The following is an 11852-nucleotide window of genomic DNA, read 5'->3' as shown; positions in this document are numbered from 1 at the left end:
AAAAAAATAATAATAATAATAATAATAATAAACCGAACGAAAACAAGAGGGTCCTTGCAACTCGTTGCATGGCCCCGTTGGGCCCACGCAACTCGTTGCTCGGGCCCTAATAATAATAATAATAAACAGACCGAAAACAAGAGGGTCCTTGCAACTCGTTGCATGGCCCCGTTGGGCCCACGCAACTCGTTGCTCGGGCCCTAATAATAATAATAATAATAATAATAAACAGACCGAAAACAAGAGGGTCCTTGCAACTCGTTGCATGGCCCCGTTGGGCCCACGCAACTCGTTGCTCGGGCCCTAATAATAATAAACAGACCGAAAACAAGAGGGTCCTTGCAACTCGTTGCATGGCCCCGTTGGGCCCACGCAACTCGTTGCTCGGGCCCTAATAATAATAATAATAATAATAAACAGACCGAAAACAAGAGGGTCCTTGCAACTCGTTGCATGGCCCCGTTGGGCCCACGCAACTCGTTGCTCGGGCCCTAATTATGACTCTGTAAGCTATTTTGTGTTTTAGGGTTGTACCTCAAAACTGGGAGTGACAGGGTGCTGAAAACCTCAGTAACACTACGTATGTTTGGGATGCAGCGGAAGCAACCAAATTTGGACAATCAGGTGCTGAAAGTTGCATGTTAATTTTTACAAAAAAAAAAAAAAAAAAAAAAAAATTCTTGTACTGTATCTGACTGTATCATTGCTTATTTTTGGACTGGTTTTGCCAGAGTCAGGATCATAGAGAGAGGGCAGATACAGTGGTGAAACAAAAGACTCCTGGCATGCAGACTTTTTCATCACTATTGCAGCCCATGTTAGCTGCAAAGAAGGTCTCAAAGGTAACAACACAGCAGTAAGAACTCACATTACATCGGAGAGCAAATTTGAAATGACACCAGCTGTGGAATATACCCACAACATTTAACCAAAGTTGCATAACAGCAGCATCCAAAACCCCTCTTAAGAAACACAGCTTTCTGAGACAGTCTTAGACTCCAAACCCTCTTTGCTTGCCACCTGCAGTCGTCCCCCTGCAGCTCTGGGAAAAGTGCTTCGTCTCAGCCAGGGAGTTCACGGAACAAAGGCTCGGTGTCCTGCCTTCAAGCTATCTCTAGTGCAACCCAGAGCATGACTGCAGAGCTGGCAATGACTTCAAAGGTTCCCCACGGAGGAAAGTCCCCCCTGGCATCCAGATGTAAGTTTTCTGGGATACATTTTGCACTGCAGGTTATAGCAGGAAGCAACTGGCCAGTCTCTCACTACCTGGTGCTTTGTCTTTTACTTTTCATTTACTCATTCATTTACTTTTTTAGCTTCTGTGTTGTTTCATAATATCAACTGTTATTTGATAGTGGCTGTATTTTTGTTGCAAGCCAATGTGTTTGAATTCTTTTGGAGCATAGATTTTCTGTATCTCCTTTTCCATGGCAACCAAGTACACCCTGCGCAGTATCATAACAAGCACAGATCTAAGCATGTGAAAGACGGCGTATTAAATGGATCCACCTGTGGGGAAGCGAGCAAACAAACACAAAGCCAAGACATCCTGAGGAGCGAGAACAAGATGAAACACCTTTTCAACAAAACAAACACTGAGGAGATCATAGACTCTGGGTGTCCATCCAGTGTTGAGACTCTGGATGACTTCCTGGGAGGTACCACCACTGCTCCACATCTTCCCATTTTTGATACATCTGAATCTGAAGAGGAGGCTGATGATAACTTATTAGCCATCTGTCAGGCCACAGATGTAAAGAGAGATTGGAGGATCTTTCCGAGGACAGTTTCTCCGACAGATTTAAACTTTGGTAGCCTCTTTTGCAGCACTCCTACCCCGCATAGCCTGCAGACTTGCAGGTCAACCAGCACCACTGACAGACAGGGGTGGTGTGATGAGGTCTGGGTTCCGAGGACTACTGAAAAGCTAGCGAATCTGAATTTGGGTGGCCTGATTAGATTTAGTGATGAGAAAGAGGACAAACACACTCAACAATGTCAAGTGGCCCAGGGAGAAGCTGCTACTGCCAAAGAACCCCAGTTTCTAAAAAATAGGAACAAAAAGACTGCATGCAGACCCAAGCAAAGGTAAAATACTAATTATTCTTAAAAAAACAGATTTGGTTATCTGCAGGACAAAGGGGCCTGGCTTTAAAAAAAATAGGTGAATACATTACTAGTAACTAATAGAATATGTAATTTGACTGTTATGATAGTAATATGATAATAAATTTGATTTGTGCATCAGGTCATAAATCATCGTTCAAATTATTCATCATATTAGCCTCAATTCTATCTTATCAAAGACAGGACGTTAATTCAGATGTGTTAAAAAAGCTAAGAGTGTAAACTCTTGTCAGGCTCAATTCGAATGTACCATTGCTGCTCTCTGTAGGATATTAGATGAGTTGTTTAATGAGGAGGAGGAGGAGGCCCAGTGTCGGATCTGCCACAGTGGTGATAGTTCACCAACCAACCCTCTGCTGACACCCTGCCTGTGTTCTGGAAGCCTGCGGTTTGTTCACCATGACTGTATCAGGAAATGGATCCTTAAGAGATTCCTGTCAGGTCAGTGGACAGCTGAAAGGTGAAAGTTGAATTTGCCATAGTGTATAACAATGACTGCAAAGTGGTTCATATGTTTATGCAAGCTCTTGTCTACTTTTCTAGGGACATTGATCTCTGCTATTAGAAGTTGTGAACTTTGCTTGGGGAAGCTAACATCAGTCCTGATTCCATCTTATTTGGATTATTTTGACGAGCCACATGACCAGCAGGAACAGGTAACATGAACAATCATCTTCTGAATTTCTCAGCCTGTGTTATTTTGCTTTAAGAATTCTGACTGTACTAGCAGCACTTTTGTCTTGCTCCCACACGTTTAGGTGGATGACACTGCTGAACATCATGTCCAAGAAGCAGTAGAAGAAATTGCGTCTAGCCCATCCATGATATTGTCACCCCCGAGAGCTTTGCCATCGCTGCCCACAGCTACCCGGTCATCCCTTAGGGTAACTATGCGAAGTATATGATTGTTTTACCAGTACTCATCATCCAATATGTTATTGCACAAAATGCACAGTATAGGTTGATCCTTCCTCTGTAGCACTCACTATTATCACTGAGGTCTTTGGAGAAATGGTCCAAACTGAAACTACAATGCTGCAGTTACGTAGTACACATCATACAGCCACCAGGAAAACCCCTGAGGCTTCTGTTGAATGATTACCACTATAAATAGATTGATTATTATCAGTAAGTGCTTTGATATGTCAAAGTGACTTCATAGTAGTAACTTCATAGTTCAGTACCATATTCCTATAGGACTATGACAGTAATTATTACCCAGATAAATGAATACATTAGGAGTCAGACAGAATAAAAACGTCTGACTGATATGATGAAAATTATGACTGTGACAATATCCTACTATATCCTATATGCCAATTTGGAAACAGCATCAAGTTGAAATATGTTTTTGTGGTCACTAAACAGTTTTTGATGATTAAATTATATGCTTTTTATAATAAACGTCATGTTATATTTTTGTATAAGACAGTCACAGAATTTGGAAAATGAAAATCTTTATTTGACATCAAGTGAGTAGCTATCTGTTTTTTCCTCAGACTCGTTCACTGCCAATGCTAATAAGGATGGGACTCAGAAGAATCAGAGAGAGGAGAAACTACTCACCGGAGACATCTGACACTTGATCCTCATCCCTTTTCCTTTTGTTTTTTTTATATATCTTGATGAAACTAAACCCAAGTATTACAATAAACTACAATGTGTATAATTTAAGTGAATGGATCAATGTGGCATGGGGAATGTATACAGTATAAAACATATTGAGGATAAGTTATTGTTTAATGCAATATTTATTACCTTCTCCAAAGTGTCAAGAGTTAATTGCTATAACAAGGCTGTAGCAGACTTAGAAAATAATCTATACTGATGGGTCAACATTATAAGTGCATTTTACACAAATGCAACATCAATATTAATGTAGCTTTACAGAATGTACAATCAAAATGTATGTATGTATATATATATATATGTGTATGTGTGTGTGTGTGTGTGTGTGTGTGTGTGTGTGTGTCACTATTTTAGGAATGCTATTACAGGGGAACTGGGTCTAACAATATGCATCAGTGTTACATGAGTGAAATCACTGATGCTCTTCCTTGAGATTCCTGTAATATGACTCAGTTCTCCCAAAACCTGTAATGCATGAAGAGAAAGTAAGTCTACACAAATAAAAACTGTTTGCAGTGTATTTGCAACAGATTATGTACACATTAACAGTAACTTAACTTGGATAAAGTTGATGACTTGATATGTTTACATATGTCCACACATCATCTACAGTTTTTAACATTTTAAAAAGCTGAGAACTAACAATACTGTAAGTGTGATTAAATTACAGTGTTTACATACTTATATGACCCAAAAGTACTTCACCTGTTCCCATTTTCTAGCATAGAGGATGAATGTAGCCACAGAAATGACACCAACTCCAAGAAGCATGCAGTCTTCAGTCACTGTCACAAACTTCTCTCTGGTTTTTGCACAGGCAGTCTTAGAGAGTGAATATTGCACTTCCATTTCCACCACTTCCATTTCAAACTTTCAAATTAAAACTGCAAACAGATTGGGCCCTGGCCCCATTCTACACGCTGGGGATGCTGACTTGGGATGTTACATGTTGCTACCAAATTTCATACATCTCAGTGAAATGTGCCACGGTGGCTACTTTGTTAAATCTTTGAAGAGGGCTCTGTTGAGCCATTTTGCCATATCTGATATCACTTTGAGTCAGTTCTGATGCATGTGCCGGTGTTGTGTTCACAACTTGTTTCCACTGCCTCCAAGTGGCCAAAAAATCAGTTATTAATAATAACATACCCATAAACAATTAGGCTGTATGACTCATAATTAAATAGTTCTTGGGTAAATGTCTTGCAGGGGGACAAGCCGTGAGAAACATGATGCACAAGACAGAATGTGAAACCAAAACACTGACAGTTCTCAGCTGCTTGCAGTCTACTCAACTGCCAATCAAGCAGCTTGCCCACTCTACCATGACGCTAACCACCTGTCCCAAAACATCAGAAAATGTGGCATAAAGGTGATTGTGATACCTCTGTTCTCTGGATGGGCTGACACACCGAGTGGTAGTCTTCAACAAGGTGCCGTAGATGGCAGTCTTCTGTAGGCTGACAAACTGGAGAACATAGCGGCACAAGCCATACAGGCGCTCCACAGGGATGGATGGCTCATTGTGTCCTACAAAAGTTTGATTGCAACAAATCAGTATAGGGTGTATATAGATATGATTATCTTCAGAGCTCTTTTCATTAATATTACCCAATTACTTTTACATCCCATCACTTAACCTAAGTTGCTCTGTGTTAGATATCTCACCAAGCACCTCCAGAAGGATCTCCACGTATGTCAGAGGATTTGGAGCATTTAGTCTGAATTCAAGCCCTTTTAAAATCATCAGCTCTGTTTCCAAGAGAGCCTGCTTGGAAACACTGTGGCCAACTGAATGCAGGAACTGTACAGCAGTATTGTTGTCGATTATCTAAAAATTGAAAAATTAAAGGAGATTATCTTATTTTTAATCACACAGAATGTAAAGTTATTAATAACAGACATCTCAGAACTTACATGACTGTGCAAAGACAGTTTGCTCGCAAGTTGCACACAGGAGAAGATGATGAGGGGGAATTTCTCCTTGATCTTGTCAAAAATAGCATCTTCATAACTTCTTGGCTGATCAGCAGCTGCACCTTGAGGTGTGGGTGTGGTGAGCAAATCTGTGAGGTGCTTGACCATGAACCTAAGGGAAATAATTATTCACATGAAGGCATGACTAAACCAATAATATAAGGTGTGGGATAGGAAGGCAAATGTGCTGCTATTCATTACCTTTGAAGTAATTCAATGGCATGGTATCCAGCCAGTGGATCAAGTGTCAGTTCTTCGGTCATCAGGAAGATGTACTCTAAATATATAGCAATGCATATGCAGAGAGCAAAACTGAAAAGTCCTTTTCTGAAAGAAGGCATGAGCTAAGCATGTTGGGAAAGAGTTGACAGACCATAATTGGACCATACCAAAGACATTTGTAGAAAGGAATTTGTAAGGCAATATCATGCCTGCAGTAAAATGGAGTCAGTAAATGTGTCTGGGCAGTCTAGTGTAAAGTGACACAAGGACAGATCTCATGTAATTCTGTGAAATGGGATCATTCAAATGAAATCTGATAACTCTCCATGTATTCACTGTCATTTATGAGCTCTCTGCAGTGATGTTAATTTGACACATGGAACACAAGGAAATGAAAAACTATGAATATTTTGCATCATTTATCAAGGTACAAATTGCCCTCTGGAGGATAATATAAAATAACACTTAAGTCCAGATTGTCCTATAAAGGGGATCATTAAGGGTACATAATATTTGTTTAAAATTCTTTTCTTTATTCTTATTTAGTGTGAAATAACAGCTAAGATCCATGTAAGTAAAACATCTAACACTGAATCACAATCCTGCTGGGCTCTCAACACCACCCACCAGCCAAACACTGGCAAAAAAAACTGTATCGTGACTGGCTGGTTTTCCTACTGACAAGTTAGTTTGAAAGAAACTAAAGTATTTATTTGGAAATTCCCTTCCAGCTGTGAGATTGGCAGGTTACTTAAGTAAGCCAGCAGTGAAAACAGGAGAAGCATGTTTAAGAGGTATCCCCGTGAATTTGTTTTAAATAAGCTGCATTTTAGCTGTTATGTTAACTACTAAGAGGCATATGGACGTTCATTAGAAGTCATTAAAACTGCTTTCCATCTGCTCCTCCTCACTAGCAGAGATTGTCTACTGAGATGCTGGCAGCTGGAAGACTGGGAGAGGAGTTGGTATTAAGAATCAGCATCCATAATGACAGGGCTCACAATCCCAGGTGTTTGAAAGATTTAAGAGTAATGACAGGGTGCACTGAGGCTTAGTGTGACACTCAGAGCCAGGCTTTTACAACGTAGTCAATCCCACCATCTGAAAAATCTTTACAGCATGAATTGTATTATAAGAACACAAAACGTACCGCAGGTCAACTGATAGTAGCCAACTCCATATACAGTACATTATTGTAGCACTCATAGGAGGTACAGTGTCAGATTTTGTTTTGAATTTATCCCATTGTTGAAATGACTGTAGCAATGTGGATCATGTATGTATATACCTGTAAAAATAATAATGAATAGTTAAAAAGGGAATAAAGCATTTGGCAATGGAGGAGGTATTTATCTAGCTAATTGTCACACCTGTGACTGTAACGTAAGAGATTTAAAAACAGCTGTCTTACCTGGATGACCTATGGAGAAATTCAAATATTTTGTATTTGCAAACCTCAAGCAAAAATGTTGAAATTTAATGGCGTAACCAAGCAGATAGCCTTAAAATAACATACTCACATAGTTCGACTAACGTTAGGAGTTCGTTTGATTAACAGAACAATTAGAACGTTTCTGTATTAGCAGAATGAAACTGGGGCAAGATATAGCCTACTTACCAATGAGTCTTTTATCTTTGAAGCTTCCACTACATTTAGATAGGTTGTTGAGGTTATCTTTGTTGCTTTTGTTGAGATTAATAAGAAAATCTGCGAGTAGGTCAAAAGAGGCTTCCCGAAACTTGAAACTTATACTTTGACTCGGAGAACAAAATAATCTTTTCGCCATTTACAATTACTGATAGCTGACTTCTATAAGCACACACGTTAAATTCACAAAGGGAAAAGGCAAAGTTTAGATTTAAGAGTTTGTTCACTTCTGTCAAAAAATAATAGTAAATCCAAGAGTAGGAAGTGTTTGAAGATTATACTTTCCAGAAGATGGAGCTATTCTCGAGGTTTTGCTCCCAAGCTGGTTTCAACGTCAGCGGGTAGGAACCAAAGATGACATGAGGACTTGTTTGGATGTTGCACGTTGTACGTTCTACCGCTCAGTCCTCCAGGCGCAGATCTGACAACATACTGATGGGCTACTCGCAGTGCGATTAAACGCTGCCGGTGCGGCTGATCATTTGAAATGCAGCGGTGCGCATTAGCGTTGTGAAACAGCCAGACACCCCTGACTGACTGCAGACATGGCTGACAAGTTACAGAAGGACCCCGATGCTCCCTTTGCAACCAGGATAGACCCGACCAAAGAGGGTCTTTCTACTCAACAGATGTATTTCATCAGACAGGTAGAGCGTGAACAGTTGAGGAAGAAAACACAGAAGCTGCGGGGGCGAAACATTGTCACGGGGCTCGCCATCGGAGCTATCGTAATGGGAATCTGTATCCTTGCCGAGCACACTTAACGTCAACACAAGGTGAACTATGTAACATTAGCTTAGCATGCTACAGTTACGCCGTGGTCCATTGGTTTGAGTAAGACATCTGTGTTTAACATAACATAATACTGAGCCCAATTGAGCTAATTTAACTGTGTAGCTTTTATTTTAGGAAGCAATGGCCGTTAGACCGATTCATTGAATGCATGATAGCTGGCTAAGATTGAGAGCTTACCTGTAAAGAAACTGTGGAGTGTAATAAATGAAAAGATAAATGTCAAGTCTGTCTAAAAATCCTTTGGTTACTCGCCAGTTTGCGTTAAATGTTATTAACCATATACTGTCAATGTTTTGAGGGTAACTAAACTAGGGAAGATTAACCGCGCTGTCTTCCTGGTGCCGTCGCGATGTTCCGGACAAACAAGGTGTTTGAAACTTGAAGGTAACATTTAGCTGCCTCTTAAAGCCACATTGTTGTCTTTCTGTAATTAAATATTAAAGTATGCTATCTGTATTTTTTTTTAATTATTTTACAGAAGCTCGCTTTTGCTATGTAAAGTTATAGACATGAGAAAGAAACTATCGAGGATGCGTTCACGTCTATTATATTATGTTCCTCGCTTCCACTAATTTCCCTTGACCCCTTGCTCCTCACATCAGATGGCTACACATTTTTCTCCGTCTCCCAGGAGAAGATCATGGATGAACTAGATGAAGAGGCCAAACGTGCACAAATGCAGGGACCAAAGACTGGAGCCAACTGAGAGGAATGAGTTTCCTGCCTGTTCTTGGACTGTGTGTCTGTCCTGCACTTCAGCAAGAAGGGACTTATGAGGACACTGAAGCCACTGATTGATATTCCATGACTGGCTGCTGTTTTTTTTTCCATGCTGAGACAGCGCTGGACTTTGTTGTGTCTTGATTGTGAAGGGTGATTGTGTGGTTAGGCTGCTGAATTTAAACTATAGAGGTGTCTTGATTTTGATTAAGCTTACCTGTCACTGGAAAGGACTAATCTGCTGGCCTCCACATGACCTTACATCCTACGCAAAAGGCCTAGACTTAAGAGCAATTAAAACCTTTATCTGACAGGTTTTCAGCCCTAATCATGTGAAGTGAAAACCGTATGAGAGGGAATAAGCTAAATTTCAGTCAGCAAATCATATTACAGTGGCCTTTAACAGCAAAGAATGCCAGCGACACTGTTGAAATGACACACAGATTAACCTGTTGAAACGTATTATTTATGTCAAAAAAGTGACAATTTATTGAATAAAAATCAGAAGTGTTGGATTTCTTTTAACACAGTTATGTCTTTGTGCAGTAAAGATACATAAGAACAGTGGTATTTACAGTTGCATTTATTTTTTTGCCAAAATTTGATATACAGAGTTCTGATCTAGCCACCAAATCTCAAGAGTAAAAATATAAAATAAGACATTGTTAAGGGAAAGGCACAGATTCAGCATGGCAGGACAGCAGCTTCAGAAAGCCAATATAGATTATATATTTACATTCAAAATTTAGAAATGTCTCTTAATATATTTACGAATCTTGCAGGAGTTCAACTGCCGGAAAATTCAGTGTGTATTGTGAATATATATATATATATATCTTTTTTTTTGTAAGGCAACTACAGATTCACAGCTTGGACTGATTTCTCCATGTCCCTCAATGTACTAATTGTTTAAAACTGTGGGAAGGTAGATCATCATTGCTGTGATCCAATATGAAATATTGTGATCAAACATAAACTGGACAATATCCTCTACCGCTCTTTATGGAAAAATAACAGGACAACATATCAGCTCTTCCTCAAGGGAGCACAGTTTTGTCCACAAATGTGTTAAATGACTGAGAATCAAAGTAGAATTTACTAAAGTGCACAAGGTGCTTGATCTATGGAACAAGCAACACATATGATTTTTGCTTGAGCAAGAATTAAGGTTGCTGAAATATTTTGTTTACTCTTGTAAACATGATCTATAAATGCACTCTACTATATACACATGAACAAATAATGGGAAAGCCAGTAGTCTAAAACCTAGGTGGATTTTTCACAACTAATTGATATGAGAAAATACCTCTTTTCCATTTTAAGCCAGCTATAGTGTTTGAAAATTGATCTTCTCTATGCTTCTGCACCTTTCTGCTTAAACTAGCTACATGCCAACATTTATAAGTGTTGTTCAACTTTTCTTCCTGATCCAGTAATCTTCATGCTATCTCCTCATTGTACTGCTGTACAACATGAAAAAATCACCTTCACGACATTTGAAAATGTCAGAGCTGAGTCTAGTATGTAGGTGATCTTATCAGATGTCAAAACCACTAAAAAAAGACGTAATACAACAAAATGTTTTCATAATGCATATTTGAATAAATCAAATATCTGTAATTGTATCTAGACTGCTCTCTGGAAGGCAGTAATCAATCAGAGTATATTCACTGTAGCAGTCTGCAACATTATTAACAAACTACAGCAAATAAATTGTGAGATTATCCATAATGTTGTCATCTGTGCACAACAATTGTCAGTGAGAGTCAGAGCTTTGCTGTGGTTCACATTACTGTGCTCGGACTGATTAACTGCAGTGAGTCAGACAAGCAGGAAAACAGCAACTATACAAATCATTCTGGGTCAGAGTCATAGCAGGTGCTGCTGTACTGTAGCTCAAAATGCTACAATTACAGCACTTTGACTATCACTTGACTGCGTTAAATTCAAAAAGCTTGTTCAGAGGAAATATTTAAAACAAACTGATGTGACATTTTGCAGTGTACTGTGTGGCAGCCTGGACTGAAGCCAGTTACTTCTGAACCGTTCGGTGTGACTCTATTTACAAGAGAGCAAAAGTCAACAGTTTTAACATGATTCAGACTGGTAGATATTCTGTGCTTCAGCTGCAACAAATTCACCAAATCTGACGAAGGGCTGAAAACTGGATGTTACAGTTCCTGTGTAAATCCAGCTCTGCTGATAAAAGTTTCTATACATTTGAGGTAAATGACCACTGGCAGAACCATGTGACCTGGCAGAGGTGATGCAGTTTTTTGCTGATCCGTGTGCCAGTGAAAAGTGTTAAAGTGATCCTCCTTTAGGACGGGTTTGACCACTGCAGTCACACTTCAGATGAGGTAGTCCAGATATACAGCGTGCTTGGCTGAACGTTTCTTACTAGAAAAGTGAGATGGAAAAAAACACAATGTAAGACTTAACTTTTTTGCATTTTTGTGGAGTTCAACAAGTTTGTTTATGCCATGACCACTCACCATTCTACTAATGTCAGTGGCAAAGGTGACCCCTTTGCTAGGTTTATCCTGGGAGCCGCTGCTGCTGCCTCCAAGGGAGTTTCTCCTGATGATACTAGGGAAACAAACAGTACATAAACTTAAGTTGTCACATGTTTACTAGATTAACTGACAAGTTCCTTATCAGAGAGAAATGTGGATATTCTTTCTTACCTTGGAGCGGCAACATCTCCAAGCGCTGCAGGCTGTTCCTGCGGGAT

General features: G+C 39.6%; 3 protein-coding genes across 4 annotated transcripts; 2 read left to right on the top strand and 1 right to left on the bottom strand.

Annotated features, from left to right (window-relative positions):
* Positions 1-526: 526 nt before the first annotated feature.
* Positions 527-3805, top strand: LOC108891044 (probable E3 ubiquitin-protein ligase MARCHF10; the record flags this gene model as incomplete). The annotated part of the gene is given in 8 exon segments (XM_018688152.2): positions 527-624; positions 732-842; positions 1027-1198; positions 1440-2088; positions 2396-2568; positions 2671-2783; positions 2886-3011; positions 3627-3805. Coding segments are annotated over 8 exon segments (1473 nt in total). The 3' UTR covers positions 3714-3805.
* Positions 3806-3848: 43 nt separating this feature from the next.
* On the bottom strand, positions 3849-8994 carry LOC108891045 (cyclin N-terminal domain-containing protein 1). Of its 2 annotated transcripts, none has more exons than XM_018688153.2 (7): positions 7574-7962; positions 5935-6010; positions 5674-5845; positions 5425-5587; positions 5142-5286; positions 4462-4558; positions 3849-4221 (listed from the first exon to the last, which is right to left on the bottom strand). In XM_018688153.2, the coding sequence occupies exons 1-7, from the start codon at positions 7740-7742 to the stop codon at positions 4102-4104; spliced, it is 942 nt and encodes a 313-aa protein (XP_018543669.1). In that variant the 5' UTR covers positions 7743-7962; the 3' UTR covers positions 3849-4101. The 2 variants fall into 2 exon arrangements, with proteins under 2 accessions (XP_018543669.1, XP_050923619.1); XM_051067662.1 differs by lacking the exon at positions 7574-7962 and adding an exon at positions 8576-8994 and having other exon boundaries at positions 3852-4221.
* Positions 8034-9643, top strand: LOC108891046 (cytochrome c oxidase assembly factor 3 homolog, mitochondrial). The gene is made up of 2 exons (XM_018688154.2): positions 8034-8344; positions 9001-9643. The coding sequence occupies exons 1-2, from the start codon at positions 8149-8151 to the stop codon at positions 9102-9104; spliced, it is 300 nt and encodes a 99-aa protein (XP_018543670.1). The 5' UTR covers positions 8034-8148; the 3' UTR covers positions 9105-9643.
* Positions 9644-11852: the final 2209 nt, after the last annotated feature.

The sequence above is a fragment of the Lates calcarifer genome, unplaced genomic scaffold (assembly GCF_001640805.2).
Source record: "Lates calcarifer isolate ASB-BC8 unplaced genomic scaffold, TLL_Latcal_v3 _unitig_1864_quiver_3346, whole genome shotgun sequence".
Classification (NCBI taxonomy): domain Eukaryota; kingdom Metazoa; phylum Chordata; class Actinopteri; family Centropomidae; genus Lates; species Lates calcarifer.
Note: the sequence above shows the minus strand (reverse complement) of the source record. Positions and strands in the feature narration are given on the sequence as shown.